At 36.9% G+C, this 20,015-nt stretch overlaps 1 protein-coding gene across 2 annotated transcripts in view; it reads left to right on the top strand.

The window, feature by feature from the left end:
* Shprh (SNF2 histone linker PHD RING helicase) overlaps positions 1-18,290 on the top strand; it is a 55,109-nt gene extending 36,819 nt beyond the window's left edge. Inside the window, exons 21-30 of one of the 2 annotated variants that reach the window (XM_070010688.1) lie at positions 955-1,180; positions 2,845-2,988; positions 4,398-4,499; positions 5,910-5,981; positions 6,673-6,861; positions 12,421-12,513; positions 13,176-13,262; positions 13,989-14,167; positions 17,079-17,159; positions 18,096-18,290. In XM_070010688.1, the coding sequence (XP_069866789.1) occupies positions 955-1,180; positions 2,845-2,988; positions 4,398-4,499; positions 5,910-5,981; positions 6,673-6,861; positions 12,421-12,513; positions 13,176-13,262; positions 13,989-14,167; positions 17,079-17,159; positions 18,096-18,192 (1,270 nt within the window). In that variant the 3' untranslated portion in view covers positions 18,193-18,290. The other variant, XM_070010689.1, reaches the window with a different exon arrangement.
* The last annotated feature ends 1,725 nt before the right edge of the window (positions 18,291-20,015 follow it).

The raw sequence follows: 20,015 nt of genomic DNA on the forward strand, positions 1-20,015 counted from the left end.
AGTTACCTCTTAAGTATTCTTTGAGAGTCATTTGAGAACGATAAGGTTCCAAATCCAGGAGTCTGATGGATTTTAGCTCAAATCCCTGCCCACTGATGTGAGTAAATTAAATTACCTGTCTAACAATTCTTCCTTCATTGAGATTTTAACCAATATTAAATAAATAAATATACATAGCTGTTTACAAAGAACTTAAAATATAATATCCTATAAAAGAGGCTGGGATAGAGCGCTTGCCTTGCATGCCTGAGGCCCTGGGTTCGATTCCTCAGCACCACATAAGCAAAAAGAAAAAAACCGGAAGTGGTGCTGTGGCTCAAGTGGTAGAGCACTAGCCTTGAGCTGAAGAGCTGAGGGACAGCGCCCAGACCCAGAGTTCAGGCCCCACTACCGGACCCTCCCCCCCAAAAAAAATAATAATATCCTATAAAAAGTGCTAGCCCTTATTCCTTGTTATTAATACTCTTTCTTGAACCTTTGTTCATCCTTTTATTGAGATTAATGTAGTTAGTGTGTACACATAACCACAACCTTAGCAGAACTTTCCTTGATGAACAGACATGGAAATGAAGATTAGCCTAAGTTCCAAAAGGAGGAGGGATTGACAGTGTATGAAATGTACAGCTTTTAAATTAGACTGTTGATCTTTTGCTTTTCTTCTTTATCATGGTTAGTGATAGTGGCAGTTATGTTTTAATTCTCAGGTTGAGACTTATAGTCTGGAATTTATAGGCATTTTATTATCTCAGGTTACTCTCAAGAAACATTGGACAAATTTATTTGTCCATTTTTATATTTGCTGTTACCTTTCCAAAGTACCACATCCATGATCATATAGTCATGACATTGAAAGTTGTAATGACCTTGCTTTTGTATTTGTTCAGACAGATCACTCACTCCCTGTGCTTGCTACCCAATGACACTAGTACCTGTTTTGTTCTGGTATGTTTTCAGGGTCAAAGGTCAGACTGCCATATTCGAGGAAATGATAGAAGATGAAGAAGGACTAGTAGATGATCGAGCCCCTACTACCACACGGGGCCTGTGGGCTGTTAGTGAGACAGAGCGTTCCATGAAAGCAATACTGTCATTTGCAAGATCCCACAGGTTTGATGTTGAATTCATTGATGAAGGAAGCGCTGCAATGGATCTGTTTGAAGCATGGAAGAAGGAATATAAGGTAGACTATTTTAAACCTCCCAATATTAAAAGTTCTCCTTTATATTAATTTTAATTGCTACTTCCTTTTTTTTTCTCCTGTTTTTCTAAATCTTCTTTAGAGATTTGATAGGGTTATAATTTCTTTTTCCCTTAACTGTATTTCTTGTAGCAAAGACTACTAGTAAATATAATAGTATTTAACAAATTCTATTTATTTAGTAAAAGATAATCATTAAACTGGTACTTAATATGAAAGCTGTTGGTTAGCTGTATGCTTCATTCAGTTCTTGCTTGATCTTACCCTGGTATTTTATGAAATTAGACTGGAGTTGTGGTTTTGTTTGTGTTCTTTTTATATTCTCATAAATAACCAAATAGCAACATCAAACTTGAAGATTAGAGAACAAATGACTGGTATGGTATTTCATACCTGTAAACCCAGTACACCGAAGCTGAGGCAAAAAGACTGGGGTTTTGTTGCCAACTTGGACTACAGAGTGAGTTTGTGGCCAGTCCTAATGCAGACATCTCAAGCAGCAAGGCTGAAAACCATTTCTATACATCGAGGACAAGTTAGCCTTTTATTTTTACACTTAATGATCTAGTTGTAGTATTACTCTTCATTTGATATGGTATTTCTGAATTTATTAATTTTGAATTCTTCTTTATCTTGAATTTCTTATCTGACTTTTCAGGTAAGATAGTTTAGAGAAAGGGAAAGTGTTTTGTTTTATGTTATATTTCCATGTATTCTTTTTTTAATCTGAAATTTTTGCTGTTCAAAGCAGGTTAACAATGTTTTTCCAAACAAGATATTATCTGAAATATCAGTTGACACTCCAGCCAGGATCTATCTCAAAATGTGATGTATATGAAGCAAGCATATCAAAAAATTTAAGTTCCAAGCCGGGCGCTGGTGGCTCACGCCTGTAATCCTAGCTACTCAGGAGGCTGAGATCTGAGGATCGCGGTTCAAAGCCAGCCCAGGCAGGAGAGACCCTGAGACTCTTATCTCCAATAAAACCACCAGAAAACCGGAAGTGGCGCTGTAGCTCAAGTGGTAGAGCACTTGCCTTAAGCTGAAGAGCTGAGGGACAGCGCCCAGGCCCAGAGTTCAAGCTCCACGCCGACCCAAAAAAAAAAAAAAAAAATTTAAGTTTGAAACTTTATACGACCAAATTATTAAAGATATTTATCTTTATTCTCCCGTGAAAAGTCTGGAAGAATAAATAAAGGGTTGTGATTTACTCCATTTTTGGCATTGCAAGAAGAATATAGAAGGACAGTAAATGATGTAATTAAAGCTTTCCAGGGAATTCCTACTGATCTCTTTTTTAAACTACGTGGTAGGCACTCCATTGCATGTTTCAGCATCTTAATTATCATATTTTGTTTTTAATACTATATTTTTAATATGTGAAATGCTAAAAATATTTTCTAAACAGAACACAGTTAATTTATGGCCTCACTAGGAAATCTTTGGATATTCTCTTCTGAGAATCTGAAGAGGATGTATCCGATGGAGATGATTCACACTCTTCCTTAGCCTAAATATGCTCTGAAGAATTGCTTATTTGTTAGACATTTAATGAAGAGCTTATTGGGGCTATTGCTCATTATAATCTTACTCGTTTGAACGGTTTTAATCTTGTGCTCCACCACTGTCTTTTTCTGTTCCCTCAGTTGCTTCATGAATATTGGATGACACTAAGGAACCGGGTATCTGCTGTTGATGAACTTGCAATGGCTACAGAACGACTGAGAGTGCGGCATCCCAAGGAGCCAAAGCCAAATCCACCTGTTCATCACATCATTGAACCCTATGAGGTAAATCTCCATCTACAGAAGATACAGAGCTAGAGCTCTGTAAATCTCTGTTCATGGGCTGAGCCATTATTTTTGTTTGTTAAAATGGTCAAAAATAAACAATTTCATATTTAATGTATGCTTGCTTTCAGCTGTTTTGGTGTATTTTGTTTCACAGTTGTACATTCATCTGTTTTTGAGTACATCTGTGTACAGAGATTATTGATATATACTGTGTGTGTATATACATAGATAAGATAGAGACATAGCTATGTGTGTGTGCATATATTATATATATATATGTAACACACACACACATATATATATATAATATATATATATATTATATATATATATATATATATATCGAGACTTTGCCTTGGTCAGCTCACCACTGTGACATACCTGCCTGGGTATGTGTCTGGGCTACAATTCTCTCTCTCTCTTTTTTTTAACTTCCCTCAGTAGCTGGAATGTACATGAACCACGATACCCACCCTCTTCTGTTGAGGTAGAATCTCACAGGCCTTTCTGCCCAGGCTGGCCTGAATCATGATCTTGCTGATCTTAAACTACCAAGTAACTAGAATTATAAGTATTCCTACCCAATTTTAATTTTGTGTTCTACCACAAAATTTATTTCTTTCTACAGAGCTTGGAGACTATAATTTAGAAAAAAATTAAGGTATCATTTGATGCCCTTTCACTTAGATAGGAATGTTCAGTAAGTTTTTTGTTTTAAAAATAAATTTCATGCCAGGCACCGGTGGCTCACGCCTGTAATCCTACTACTCAGGAGGCTGAGATCTGAGGATCATGGTTCAAGCCAGCTGGGAGACTTATCTCCAATAAGCCATTAGAAAACCAGAAGTGGCGCTCTAGCTCAAGCAGTAGAGCACTCGCTTGAGCTGAAGAGTGAGGGATAGTGCCCAAGCCCAGAGTTCAAGACCCACGACTGATAGAAAAATAAAATTAAATAAATAAATTTCATGGTTAATCCTCAGCAAGGTGCCCTGGAAATCTTCTAATAGAATTTCTTTTGCATGTTCTAATTAGAAGGGAAAGAGGGTAAAGACATTGTTCTTTGAGCTTCCTAAAATCACCGACCAAAGGACCCTATCATTTAGTTTTTCTATATATCATGAATATATTACTGTAAAATGGCACATAAATAGAATTTGGGTTGATTTTTATCTGATTTCAGTTATGTAGGGGTATTTTCTTCAAAACAAAAAAAAATCTACATTGAATTTTATCTTCTATAAAGCAAAAAGAAATCCTACAAAAGTATATTATCTAATAGCAATTTACGAGCTTGAATTTAATGTATAAGTGGTTTTCTTAAAACAAGACATTGTGTATGTGTAATATACTTGACCATCTGTCTAAGAGAGAATTTAAAAAAATGTCTTTTTGCTGTTTGCTTTTAGGTAGAGCAAAATCGTATAAAACTATTAAATGATAAAGCTGTTGCTACATCACAGCTTCAGAAAAAACTTGGACAGCTTCTTTATCTAACTAATTTGGAGAAGGTACTGTTTTTCATACTATTATCATAAACTAATAACTTCTTCCATTGAAAATATCAACCCTGCAATTCATAGTTTAATAGTACACATATTTTGGTTGTGTTAGTTAAATAAGCCAAGTCACTAGCCATGTCTACAGTAGCTACAAAGATCACAAAAGATAATAATCTGCAGAACTTATAACTTACACAGGTGATTTTTGAAGACACATTACACAGTAAAGTAACTATGTTAATAGACTACTTCAAAGCACTGAGAAAAATGTATTATAATACACCTTCAAATGAAAATTGCATCATATACCATATACATATACCCTTATTTATACAGAATATATCTTTAAATTTGCTATTAGAAATTAAAATGTTTGTAAAGCTAATAAATGAGAATCAGAAGATTTGACAATAAAGCTTGAAATTATACACTGTAAAGAACTTCATTTTCGGAATTGTGATTAATATGTTGTCTCAAACATTAGCAAATTAATCAATTATTGGTGAAGATTATTCCATTTTAGTAAGGAATTTGTATTTCATCAGTTGACAGATCACCGTATTAGAACTAGTTAAAGAAAAAGAAAAAAACACCTACATAAAAATATTTTCAAGTAAAGGGCTGGGAAGGTGGCTCAGTGGTAGAGCGCTTGCCTTGCATAAGGCCCTGGGTTCGATTTCCTCAGCACCACATAAGCAAAAAGAAAAAAAGCCAGAAGTGGCGCTGTGGCTCAAGTGGTAGAGCGCTAGCCTTGAGCTAAAGAGCTGAGGGACAGTGCCCAGCCCCAGAGTTCAGGCCCCACCACTGGACTCAAAAAATATATATATATTTTCAAGTAAAATAAAATATTTCCAGATAAAAACTCAAAGAATTCATCCTTACAAAGAATTCATACTACAACAAACATTAAAGGAAATTCTTTGGACTAAAGAAAATTTATCCCAGATTGAAGGATGGAACTAAAAGACAGAATAAAAGGAATTAAAGGAAGATTAATTATATAGATAAATAAAAAGGAATATTAATTGTTTAAAGCAACAGTACTGTTGAATGGCATATACAACATATACAGAACTAAATTTGTGATAGCAGCATGAAGGAGATGAGCAGAGGTGAAGTTTTATAGGATTCTTTCATACTTCAGAAAAATAGCCAAATTATCACACATTAAAAAACATGACCTAATTAAACAGACACCTAACTACAGCAGAGTATCTCTTTTTATCGCTATGCAAAAGACATTTACTAAAATCAGTTTATGCTTTTCTAGGTTTTTTTCATATCTTGAATAAATTCCTTTGGAGTTAATAGTATTAGGTACATATAAAGTATATGTCATATCATTCATTAGATTATTTAAATAGCAACTACCAACAGTTATTTTTATTAATATGTTTTTGTATTCTATTTTTTGCCTAGTCTCAAGACAAAACGTCAGGAGGTATTAATCCAGAACCATGCCCAATATGTGCTCGACAGCTGGGAAAGCAAGTGAGTCTCTCTCTCTCTGTTTCTCTGTTTCTCTGTTTCTCTGTTTCTCTGTTTCTCTGTTTCTCTCTCTCTCTCTCCCTCTCTCGCTCTCGCTCTCGCTCTTGCTCTCGCTCTGGTTCCTTTCTTTCTTTCTACTGACCTCTCTCCCTGCCTTACTTTGCTCATAACTTGCATGAAAAACAAGTATTACCTTCTATCTTAAAGGGAGAACTGGAGTCCAAATGCCTGTCATCCTAGCTATTTGGCATAGATCAGGAGGATCATAGTTCTCAGCCAGCCTGATACTTTATCACAACCAATAAACTGGGCATGATATTGTATGTCTATAATCTAGTCTGCACAGAAAAGCATAAGTAGGATCCTGGTCCAGACCTTTATCCAACAAAAACACAAGACCCTTTCTGAACAATAACCAAAAAGCAGAAGGGGCTGGGGCTGGGGCTCAGGTTCTTGTGTAATTGGTGGGAAAGAATGTGCAGAATGACTCTTATCTTTTTCATTAGAGACGAATAATTTTGAACATATTTACAAGGACAAGTTTGTGTTCAAGTAACTTTTGAAAAGTAACATAATTGTAGAAATATAATGCAGCGCACAGGTTTACTGATGTAGTGAGATAGTCATTTCCCCCTGGTTACTGTGCTAGTCTTGAAGGCACTTAATGAAGCTCTCTCTCCGTTTTCTTTTTTAGTGGGCAGTGCTGAGCTGTGGACACTGCTTCTGTAATGAATGCACCTCTATCATTATTGAGCAGTACAGCGTGGGGTCTCACAAAAGCTCCATCAAGTGTGCCATCTGCCGCCAGACCACATCACACAAAGAGGTCTCCTACGTCTTCACCTCAGAGAGAGCAAGCCAAGAGGAGGACATCCCAGTGAAGGTAACATGGATCCACCATGAGTGCACTGCAAAAGGCACATAGTAGAATCAGAACAGAATTGGCACCATGAATCTGGAGAGACCACCACCAGGGTCTAGAAATATGTTGACACTTCAACTTCAGCTTTGCTATTGGCTTTGTGGGAGGAGCCCAGCAGTGCTTTGTACTGGGTGGCTGGAGCTAGCCACTTCCACTAGGTGAAAGGAATTTCCCTGTCAGCTCTTTAGATTCTGGGTAAATTAGACATTTACTCAAAGAAAGCTTTCATTCAAACTTGTATTTCAGGGGGAAAAAGATGTTTCCAATAAAACTGAAGGAAAAAAAATAGCTAATTGCTGACATTAATAAAGACTGCTAAAAGAAGTATTATAGACTGAGAGTTCAGAGTAATATTTCAGAGTTTATTTACTTTATTTTTCCCTTGCTTCAGTCAAAATCCTAAAGAAATCTCTTAATTGAAAATATAAACATGATCCACAATTGGACCTTCTATCCAAGAATATTAATTTAATGAAAAATCTTTACTAGCCAATTTTTTTCTAGCTTTAAAAAAATAAATTTCTGAATTTTTTCTTATCAGATTTACAAAGGTCAAATCAGAATAGTATAATGATGATTATGGCCTAAAGGATTCATTTCATTTGGAGAGGTTTAAGTGGTAGAACGCCGCCTAGCCCATGTATGACCTCATTTGAACCCTAGTAACACACACACACACACACACACACACACACACACACACACACACACACACACACACACACACACACACACACACACACACACACACACACACACACACACACACACACACACACACACACACACACACACACACACACACACACACACACACGGAATAATTTAGAGAATGGTAGTACTCACTCTCTAGCAAGGAGAATCTTCCTCATGAATCCCTTTTGCTTCTGAGTTTTGGTGGTCACCACTACCCTGTCCCCCTTCCACTTGCTTCCTAATCCTGTAGTTCTCTCTTTCCCTTCCCAAGAATATTGTCCTTCTTAGTTCTCCTATCTCTTCTATCTTTTCCTCTAGCTGCAGGCATCCCAGAAGCCACAAGTAGCATTCATTGCTAGGAAGAGGGAGCTCAGTCTTAAATGGTGAAAGCACTCTTCACAGTACAAGGAACCAGCAGTGAGGCAGAACTGCCGTGTCAGACTTCAGGCAGTGAGGTTGAGGAAGGGATTATGCTAGCTAGCTCCTAGTAAACAGCACAGTCTCTGTGAAACTGAGTCATTGAGCCCGTGACACCCAAACACCTGCTCATTTTATGGCAGTTTTCCTAGACACACAGGACAGTTACAAGCACTGCCCTGTTGGGACAGGGATGTCAGTGTTGAGACATTTTTTATTTTGCTCTCCTTCTTGCCTGTCATGGCTGTTGATAAACACATAAGTGACTTGAAGCATCTTATTTTAAAAATTTTAAGATTATAGACTTTGCTGAAGTTACAAATTTCTTTTTGCTACAGATGGATTTGTAATTACATTTCCTATTTGTTATACATTTGACAGAATGTTTCACCCATTTCCCAAACAAGCATTATCACTCTTCCTCTGAATTTTCTCATGCTTCCTCTCACATTGTTTGCTACTTCTGCCTCTTACTACCTGTTACCTCTTCTGACTTCTGTCACATTTCTGCCCACTGTCTGTTACTTTCTTCTTAAAGCATCTTCTCATTTCAGACTTCAGTTCACTTTTTGGTTTTTGGTTTTTTTGGGGGGGGGGGTCTGGTCATGGGGCCTGAACTCTGGGCCTGGGCGCTGTCCCTCAGCTCTTCAGCTCAAGGCTAGCACTCTACCACTTGAGCCACAGCACCACTTCTGGCTTTTTTTTTTCTGCTTATGTGGTGCTGAGGAATCAAACCCAGGGCCTCAGGCATGCAAGGCAAACGCTCTACCACTGAGCCACTTTCCCAGCCCACTTCAGCTCACTTTTATGAATGGAACTTCTCCATTACATGGTTCTGTCACCTATGTTAGCATGGAGAAAGAAGTGATCATATAGGAAATAAAGATGAATCTACATAAATGACTGAGGTGTTACTTCCAAATTTTAGAGATACTGTTTTCCACAATTCTTAACCTTTTCACATTGTTGCTGATTGTCAAATCCTTGACACTTAGTAGATTATATTGAGAAGTAATTTTTTGTTTTTATTTGAAATGTTCATGTTGTATTTCTGTCAAAATTCTATTCATTGGCCAGGTGCTGGTGGCTCATGCCTGTAATCCTAGCTACTTAGGAGGCTGAGATCTAAAGATCATGGTTTAAAGCCCCCCTGGGAAGGAAAGCCATGAGGTTCTTATCTCCAGTTAACCATAAAAAGCCAGATGAAGAGCTGTGGCTCTAGTGGTAGAGTGCTAGCTTACAGCACAAAAGCTCAGAGGCATTGCCCAGGCCCAGAGTTCAAGTCCCAGGACAACAACAATAACAACAAAAGATTCTTATATATTGCAGATAACATATCATACATAATGCCTAATCATATAACTGGAGTCAAATAAAAGCTATTTGAAGAATATGCTATTAAGTATTCTTTGGTGTTGTGGAAGTTAGATTGAAATTTCATGATGTAAGGAATCCTACTGATTGATTGTAGAAATTTAAAAAATATCCCTTTGGTAAATCCACTTAAAGATCAGATCTTCCCCTAATGGTGTGACAGTGTTTCTAAATGAACTTTGGAACTTACTGAGCATTTCATAGAGTAAACAAAATTCCCCTTGCAAGTCCTGACAACTGCCAAGCATTTTGGATGAACTAGGTCTCCTGGCAGAACATAGGCCCCACGTGGCATGTTCCCTCTGTCTTGTGTCTCACCAGATTTTATCAAGAGCGTTTTTGACAGTAGAGAGGCTGGTGCAACAGTGGACAAGATTCTTATGTCTAAGAACTTTCTGTCCAGGACAAACGCTCTACATAGCTACAGCTATCAAAACAGCCCTTTTCCTCCTCACCACCAAAGCACCACAAGAAGGCTTTGAGTGTCTCATAAGCAATTGGCTTGCTTTTCAGGCACATTCCCATGAATTTATCATTGTATGTAAGGTATGATCCAAGAACCTATTTTCAACAAACAAGCCTACTGACGGTAGAGATGTCTGCATAAGATATCCTCACACAAATGTGAGAGGAAACAATGGGAAAAATTAGAAGAGGGATAAGACTTGTTTGGGAAATGGGTGAAACATTTAGTGAAATATGAATACTTTCAGAAAAACATAAAACTTTGATTAAAGTAGGCATAAAATAATTTAGTAGATCTATAAGTGATTATATCTAAACATATAAAATATAAATTAAATTTTGTATATGAGATGTACATAAACATTAACTGGTAAATTTAGAATGCAGTGTATGCTCTTTAAATACATCATGACTTCATCTAAGTTATCATTGAAAAAAATAGTTTCTGTTCACTAGCCACATTAGCATTTATATTTCGTAACTATTAATAGGCCTTTTACTAAAAGTAACCATGATGTACAATAAATTGAACACACAGTAGAGACTTGCTTTATGAAATTATTGGTATGAAAAACTTAACCATTTATGAAGTTTAAACTCCTATCTAAATCTGGAGATATTACTCATGAGACAGGTCTATACTCATTTCTGTTTCCTGAACAAATAAAGCAATGTTTACCATAATCGATACTTAGTACACATTTGAGTGGATGATGAATGGCAAATGATTCAGTAGTGTTTCCATTAAACATCCAAAAACCTTTGGATCCAAACAAATTTGTTATCTAATTGTAGACATATCTTCCATATCCAGAAAAAAGAGGTAGAGTATATGCAGTATAAAAGTAGAAATACCATTTACCATAGATAACTAAGTAGAATGATTGAAGTCCTAGAGAAGGGAATGTAATCCCAGTTCTACCATTTAAGCCTGACCTTTCACAAAACAGTATTTCAAACACTCCAGTCAGTTGGAACTTTTTCTTTATATATGTATGTTTTATTTATATATATAAATCACAAGGTGACATAACTAAACTGGAGACAAAGGAATACAACGTGCAACCACTCTTGGTTCCATTTCATGGATTGGCATACCTTCTTGCAAATTGTGTCCCAGTATTCACTATTATTGAGAAGTCACCAAAGAAAATATAAAACCATGATACCTTTCTAGTCATTTAGTACTACTTTTGTTTCTATAAAAGGCAAGTAGCCCTTTGATACTGCTGGAAGGAGATCTCCAATCTGTCCTCCCCTTTTGCTTTCTTGGCTAGACAAAGGATCTCAGCAGACAGGATTGGATGTGACAGAAATAAGGTGAAGCCAGTGCATCTTTCTACACCATACACCCCCAATAAAACTACTTCAGGGAATAAAATACATCGCCCTATTCTACCATTGCATTAGTAAAATAGTTTTATTGTGAAAGGGAGAGAATTATCAAATATATATCAGATACTTAATTGCATTATCACTAAAATTTTTTTAGTATGCTAAATATATGAGGCAGTAGAGGTTTTCTGTCCTTTAAGCGCATTCAACAATTTGCTAACTCAGAGTTTAGGTTCTTAGAATTTTGCAACAAAAACCTGCATCTGCAGATCAATTGTTCCTTTCAGACTTAACTCTGTGATGAAATCAGTTGTACCTATGAGAGAAAATAAGAAACTACATAGCTTTTCTGACCTTGAATTACCTACTAGATAACTTCTGAACCAAATGTTTTAAGAAATATCTTTTGTTAGCCCTTGGTGCTAATGAGTCTTTATCATCTTCTCTATTTTTCAAATACTTTCTTGTGTTCATAATCTTGTAGCAGAATGTTTATGAGAGATGAATACAAACACCATTCTTTGAAGTGGTTAGCATTGTGTGAACCTGTTGTTATTCTTGGTCATGCCATTGCAAGCAGATGTTTTTCCTTGGTTGTATCCTTCACTGTTTGCACAGTGTTCCAAGTTTTGGTTCATTGTATCCTCAGCATTTCTAATTTTATAATATCTGATGTAAGTAAGAGTAAGTGGAAGTTTTGTTTTTGTTTTTTTGGTGGGGGGAGTCTGGTCATGGGGCCTGAACTCTGGGCCTGGGCACTGTCCCTCAGCTCTTCAGCTCAAGGCTAGCGCTCTACCACTTGAGCCATAGGACCACTTCCGGCTTTTTTTCTTTTTTTGCTTATATGGTGCTGGGGAATTGAACCCAAGGCCTCATGCATGCAAGGCAAGCACTCTACCACTGAGCTACCTTCCCAGCCCTAAGTGGAGGTTTTTGAGTAGACATTCTGCTTCTCTAATATAACAAATTAACTAAACAACTTAACTAAAACATACTTTAATATGTTATGCCATGTGGCTCTTTGGTGTGCTTTCTATTCCATCGTATCTAAAATCAGGGGCTAAAGAAAATTCACAGCAAACAAAGTAAAAAAGAGTAATAATATATGTACCTGCTACTTGGTTTTAATATAGATTAGTTTTGATGATAAAAAGCAATTTATACTATGGTTTTCTTTCCATTTCTAACTGGTTTTTACTTGATATTGAAGTATTTTTCTCTGTGTGTTCAAAGGGCAGCCATTCTACCAAAGTAGAAGCAGTGATCCGAACTCTGATGAAAATAAAGCTCCGAGACCCAGGAGCCAAAGCACTCGTTTTCTCAACGGTATGAGCAATGTTTCTCCCCCACTACTAACTCAGACTGGTTTTCTGTCTAACTAGTTCATAGCTGAAAGCCAGTTTATACTACTTACCATAGTAGTTAAGGTTTAGTATTACTGTTAGGTTTATTTTCCATATCTTTGAGGTAGAATTATTTCTAGAAAAATGTAATGATACTTGACAAATTAACCCCTATAATTTTATTTCCTGATTTTATATTTCACGTAGGCATTTTCTTATCTTCATTATTTTAAAAAGCTGGAATCAATAACCTTAAAAGTCTCTTTACAAATAAATTTAATTGTTTAAGAGAAAATCTACAGAATAAAATATTGAATAAAACTGTAGTTTTAAGTGTAGAAAGATGAGAACCACGTCCATTAAACAGTTCACTCTTTGTTTTCTAATATTTCTCTTAAATCACTTTGTTTTCTAGTATTTCTCTTAAATCAGTTTTTGCTCTTTCAGCCATAATTTGATGTAAAAAGAAAAAATACTATTTCCATAGAGCTAAATGATATTGACAGTTCTGCACATAAAGCTTTTATTTTTGTTTTCATTATTTAACTTAGGTATAAAAATTACTGTGATTAGTATCATCTCAAGTACTCTTTGAACAGAAGCTGTGTTAAATAAAGACAATTTTATTATATTTGTGTGTTCTAGTGGCAGGATGTGTTAGATATTATCTCAAAAGCTCTCACAGACAACAACATGGAATTTGCGCAGATTGGCCGGGTTAAGACATTTCAGGTATGTCAAGACTTGGCTCGTGTGGTCTTTTGTTGATTCGCTTGCAAACTGCAGCTGCTGCTACTGCTTTACTTAGCATTGGTTGTCTTGTGTCATGAGTCCTGTATGACAGTTTGAGTTCTTTTAGGTATAAAATTAACATCTTAAAGCAAAGTAGGAAAACCAGATGTTTTGGGACTTTTTTTTTTTATCTTATCACCAGAGATGCTTCCTTTTCTTTAATATAGAAAGAGATTGCCTTTTTTTTTTTAAAGGAAGGACTTTTATCCCTGGTATTAAGTTCTATAACAACATGTAGTTAAAATTTCCTTTACACCAAACTCAGCACAGTGACACATACCCACGGGGATATATACACACAAGGGGATACACACACACACACACACGCACGCACGCACGCACACACACACACACGCACACTACATGTAGCATTTTTTTTCTTTTCTCCCTCTAAGCTCATGTAGATTTTCATGCATTACATACATCTATCTTGTGATTGTATTACTGATTATAAAATCAAGTGAGCTTATGTAATACTTTTCCTAATAATTAAAGATAAGCCTCCAGTTTCCACTTTCTAGAATTGGCAGTTTTACCTCCAGCTTTCTTCATGGTTCCATGTCCTGCTGACCTTATTGTTACCTTTGATATCTTTTAAGTGAATATAATATGCTGTTCCTATTATAACTGATCTGGCTGAAATCAAAATATGTCTTTGTTTTTTAGGAGAACCTGTCAGCATTTAAATATGATCCCCAAATCAATATTTTGCTGCTGCCCCTGCATACAGGTTCTAATGGATTAACTATCATTGAAGCAACTCACGTTCTCTTGGTGGAGCCCATACTGAACCCTGCCCATGAGCTTCAGGCCATTGGAAGGGTGCACCGGATTGGACAGACCAAGTAAGCAGTGCCATTGGCAATAGTGACTTTGCTCAGGTTTTAGAAACAAATCAGCATTTAACATCTGGGACCAGCAGTATTTCAGATTTTAAAACATATGCATAGATGATAATAAGATACTTTAGAGATGAAGCCCGTACAAGCATAACATTTATTTTAGTTTCACAGTATAAACAGCCTGAAGGTAGTGGTATACATTATTCTTCAGGGCTTCCAAGTAAGGTGTAGAAATTACTTAGAACACTGGGTCTTTGTTCAGAACCTTTCAACTTTTTGCATTATAGCAACTCAACCTGTACTTTCCTTTTTGGCAGTACTGGGGTTTGAACTCAAGTCCCTAGCAACTTCAGTCCATACTTCCACCCTCAATAAGTTGAATCTTGAAGGGATAATTATTTCAAAGTAGGACTAGAAATAGGTAGCCATAGAGAACATACAATATGCAAGAACACGGGTGATAATAGCTTGAAGTTTCTAGGGACTGTAGGGAGTTTGGATTTGCCAGATAGACTATAAAGAAATAAACAGCAGAAATAAGCTCTTCCATGCCCATGTCAGGCTCAGAAATCTGGACTGCTAAGCAGGCAGAACAAATAAAGAATTAAAGCAGAAAAGAGACAAGTTCATCAACGCCACCCCCCCTTATCAAAATACAGCAAAGCAGCCTGACTAATAAATGCAAGCTTGTTCTGAAGTACCACCAAGTTTCACTTAAAATGCATTTGTGTTTTAGACCCTGTAGCTGTTGCTCACTTGTGTGCTTTCAAGTACTGACTTCTCTGTCTACTAGTGTTTTTTGAAATGGACTCAATCACATTTAAAGCTACAAGTCTAAAAAGTATTTAGCACTGTCCAACAATCTTATTCATTTTTCCTCAATGGGTAATTGTTTTCTCCTCGGTGAAGGGCCTATCTTATGTCTTCTATATCTTTTCCCCATGGATGTAGAGGATAGTGCCTCATCTAACCATCATCACTTTAAACAGTCTACCTACATAAGACCTTATATACTTCATTGAATAGATTTTTACTGAGATCCTTTACCAGGCACTAGACAGTATCTAGACACTTGAGATGCCCTCAGGAAAGTTATATTCTAGTTAACTAATAAGCAATAAATAGAGTAAGATACATGATATTAGGAGCTTGAAAGGTAGAACACATTGAGGAGGAAAAAGAATGCAGTGTTTGGGCTAGAAGGTCTTATTGAGGTCACATCTGAACAAAGACTTAAAAGAGATTAAAAAAAAAAACTAGTCACGAAGATACCTTGGGAAAAGCAGACACTGCACTCACTGTGAAGGCTGCAACTCACCGGGTATGTTGAGTAATAGCCACAGTTGCTTCAGTAATCAGGAGAGAAGTAAGAAGTGAACCCAAGGGTTTGGGGGAAGGACACTTAAATTGGTCCCAGGAGGCCACCCTGAAGATACTTCCATTTGTGAGATAGGGAAGACTGAGCAGAGAGAGGAATGTCTCAACCGAGTCTAAGATTTCAAAGAAACATTCCGAGTGTTGTGTTTGTGCCAGGAGTGAAAAAGAGCAAAGGAGAGTGTAAGAAGGAGAGCAGTAGTGAGAGCGGATGACCTGGCTGTGGTGGCACCTGGTTAAAGTGGCCAGGTTCTAGATACCTGTTAGGGATAGAACTGCTGGTGTCTGTGGACATACCTGAAATTACCTGTGAGAAAATCAAAGATAGCACCTGGGCTTTGGACTGGACTAGAAGAGGAAAAGCTTTAGCCAAAGAAAACTATGAGAAAGAGAATTTGTAAGGAATAGCCAAGGTCTACTTGATAGGCAAGTTTGAGAAGTTTCTATTCTGCACTTTTGTATACAAGTCATGAGTTTAGGAGAGAAGTCTGGGCTAGCAGCACACAACAGCAATGTGGTGTTTTTAAGTCAGGCATCTGAATGGGACTACCTAGGACATGAGTCTATATAGAGAAGAAAGCCAAGAATTATACCCAGGGCACAGCAAAGTTTAAAAGGCTCTGAGAGAAAGAAAGAAACCAGCAAAGGTGACTGGTAAAGATCAAGTCAAGGAAAGGGACATGCATAGCATGATCAGCCATGCTGTCTGCTTCAAGATAGTTAAAGAAGATGAGGAATCGTATTGCTGGGTTCTGTCCATAGTGGTAACAGCATGAAGACCAACAGTAGCAACTGCCTATAAGAAAGAATGGAGCTTTATGCTTCTCTAAATAACATGGGTACCTTGGTCACAATCACACAAGTAGGAAAACAAGTGTTCCTGTACAGATGAGCCATTTAAATGGGAGAAATAGTGAATGATCCATTAGAAATGATTTGAGAATGGGCAAAAGAAGTGCTGGGACAGTGCTTGTGTGGACAAGAAGATATAGGACCTAGTCCTGAAATGCAGAGGTTGGTTTTTAGGTAGGAGCAGGCCTAGGTCACCTTTAATAATAGATAGGAAGGCCTCTACCTTCACAGCAGCTGGAGAGATTTCAGAAGCAGTGTTAGATCAAGTGAGTCATACATTAACCCCTGAGTGTTTTCATTATAACCATAATAAAATCCTGTTCCTGGGGGTGTCTGTCTCGCCTGCCTCTCCAGCCTCATTTTCACCTCTGTCCCTCTTTTGCCAGCACATTCTCTTCCCAACTGCATGCACATATATGCTGTTTTTTTTCTTTTGGATGCTGGTCCTACTATTCCTTCACTTATTGATCACATTCCCATTGCTTCTGTTTTGGCTCCTCACTACATGAAACTGATTTCTGTCTTCCCTCCTGAGGTTAGTTCATGGAGATCAGTAGTTTTATTCACTGCTAAACTGTCCCTCCACACATCCATGCACCACCACAAGTGGGCACCAGCTGATCTGTGAATGTGTGAGTTCAGTTTCTACTTATTTGAGGTTTTCAAACTTAAAACTCTTACATTCTAGACCTACGATTGTACACAGATTCTTAATTAAAGCCACAATAGAAGAGCGAATGCAGACAATGCTGAAAACGGCAGAGAGGAGGTAGGTAATGCTCTACTCCTGTGGGTTTGAGTACGTTTGAAGTTTCTTCACTTAGATGACAAAAAAAATAGGATAAACACATACTTTTTTTTTAACATAAGAAGTAACATGTTGCCCCATTAATGCTTTGAGCAGTCTGTGTTTAACTTTATTAATAGGTTGTATTGTGTAAGAATATTCTAGCCCTCTGACCCTTCCTTTTTTACTTAAATACCACATAAATTATGCTTTACCTAAGCTTAAGCCTGATGTGTAAAATTGAACTTCTGTTATCTCACATTTGTTAGCCATGTGCAGATAGGAATATCTGAATAATAACACTTTTCTGATGATTGTGATGGCAGAGACAAAGACAGAACAGAAGCAGAGACCAGAGAGTCTTAACTTTAAAAGTGTATATGATTGGAAGACACCTGGAAGAGGTGATTGTTGCCTATTAGAAGGGATTGGGTTCCAGTGTTGGCAGGGATGCCGTGGAAAACAGAAAGTTCCTTCCCCGGGTGGCGTATGGAAAGGAAAAGTGGTAACTGCCCTCGCTTTCCACCTAAACAGAACATAAAGGCATTGTCTTCTTGTTGCCACTTGTAGGAGACCTCTGCACAAATGAAATTTCAGAAAAGCTGTTGTACTTCTCTTTAGCCTTTAGCCTTAGATGGGAAAAAGGTAAATTGTAAAGTTAGAGCCTTCACAGTAGGTGTCCAGCACTCTTTTCTTTTTCCTTTTTTTCTTTAATTGTTAAGACAAAGGCATTTTATGACAAGACCTAAGTCTTCTAGGTGTGATGAAAAGTAATAGTCTTAATCAGCTGCTTTCTTCTGGAGTTTTTTATGGCCCAATTACAATAAATAGTAAGAGTAAATATGTATCTTGTCTTTTAATATAATCACTGAATCCTTGACATTTCTTTCTGATGCGGCCGCTTGGAAAACCCTGCAGTCACACTAACTCATCAGGGAAGCATTCTGAGGCCTCTGTGCTGACTGTGGCTGATCTGGCAGACCTGTTTTCCAGAGACTCTGAAGAGCTTGAGTGAACGCCGTGTGAATCATGCTGCAGACATTGATGTCATACTGACTTGTCATAACTGTATAGCAAAGCTACAGGTTTAAATAAAAAATCCCATAAACACTGTCCCTTTTTTTGGTTATACACTGGCCTAGTGCTTACTGAGCCCTTCTCTATATACTATTTTCAAAAGATCTATAATGATTTCTAACTTACACTCCTAGTAAAACATTTATTTTCATTCCAAAGAACATCTATCTGATGAAGCAAGAGAATGAAAAGAGGGCATGGGTCTTTGGATACTCTTCTTTTGATAAGATCACTTGTAAAGAGTTGGAATGAGAGAAAAAAATAAAGTAGTTTTATATGACTTTCTTTACTCAACAAATATAAATCTCATTGTGGAAGGACCATTAGTATCTCTAACAGATAACACACAATATCATGTCAGTAATATTTTAAGTAAATGGTGAACTGTAATTAACTCCTATTTGTTTGCATAAAGCCACACCACCATGCATAGTAACTTTGCAGTAATACAGCTGCTAACATGAAGTAAATGTTAGTCATGTTTATTCTCTCTGCATCCTACTACTAAAAATAGAGACACTGAAACTTTTTACGTTTCTCTTATGCATTAAGTAAGTTAGCTTGAAATAGCATTTTAAAGTGTATTGACATGTAACCTAGTTATCTAACTGCTCACAATTTTACTGTTTTATATGATTTAAGGTTGACATAATTGTAAATATTGAAATTTTTATGCTTTTGGTCTTAGACATATGGCAGGAGGTTGATTTATCATTATTGTACTAGTATCTTGGATTATATACTGTCGCACATTCTGTGTAGCTAGACATTTCACCACCAATACCCATATTTATGATAGGTTGTTGGTTCATTTCAGTCAGTCCTTGCTTAAGGACTAGTATTTGAATCTTTAGCACAAGAGAAAGTTGTGTTTTATGGGCAAAGGATTATAAAAGGTCTTTTAAAAACCAATTATTTGTTCTTCTGTGAAGAATGAATGCACTTTGAAATTGCCAATGAAGTAGCTGGTGTATCCTGTGTGATGTAGTACAGATGTTCTTATTTCCTATGAGCTTTCAGAGTTTTAAATAACCCTCAGGACTCATTAGCTCCTACTTACATGCCCAGAAAACTGTAATTGGTTTGGCCCTTGGACCGCCTCCACCCAAGAGGCTTTGGTGCTTAGCTAAGGTGCATTTTCTTACCTTTCTTCCAGGTTTATAGGTGATATAATTCGACTGAAGGAAACAGTGTTCGGTGCTTATTCTTCAGTTGATAGTATGCATTGTTTTATATGAAATTAAATGTAATTATTTTTATAGCTCTTTACATGCTATAAAGAGCTTTCCTGTACATTCATGTTTGATTTTCCCCACAATCCTGTGAGGTACAGGTAATTACTATCATTCCTGTTAAGATAAAGAACTAAGATTCAGAAGGTCTGAAAAACTTGTATTGACATGTAGCAAATAAACAATGGAGCCCAGGCCCCTGACTCCAAATCTCACGTACTTCCAATAAGTCACATGCCAGGCCAGAAGGCCCGTAGCTCTCATTTGGTATGACATGGCCTCAGCATTTCTTTTTAGTTCCTACTCTTCCTTTTTGTGCTATGCTTTCCAGAAAACAAGTTTGGTATACTTCAATTTTGTAAAATAAATATATATAGAGAGAGAGAGAACATGTAATTACCTGTATACTTACCTGATACTTACCTGTACTTACTCTTATAATTACTTTTATTTATTTCTGTAAGATAGCAATGAAATAAATATTTTAGTGACAGTTGAAATTGTGGTAGTATTTATAAGGCATAGATGA

This window comes from Dipodomys merriami, unplaced genomic scaffold (assembly GCF_024711535.1).
Source record: "Dipodomys merriami isolate MVZ:Mamm:240054 unplaced genomic scaffold, mDipMer1.0.p SCAF_8, whole genome shotgun sequence".
Lineage (NCBI taxonomy): Eukaryota > Metazoa > Chordata > Mammalia > Rodentia > Heteromyidae > Dipodomys > Dipodomys merriami.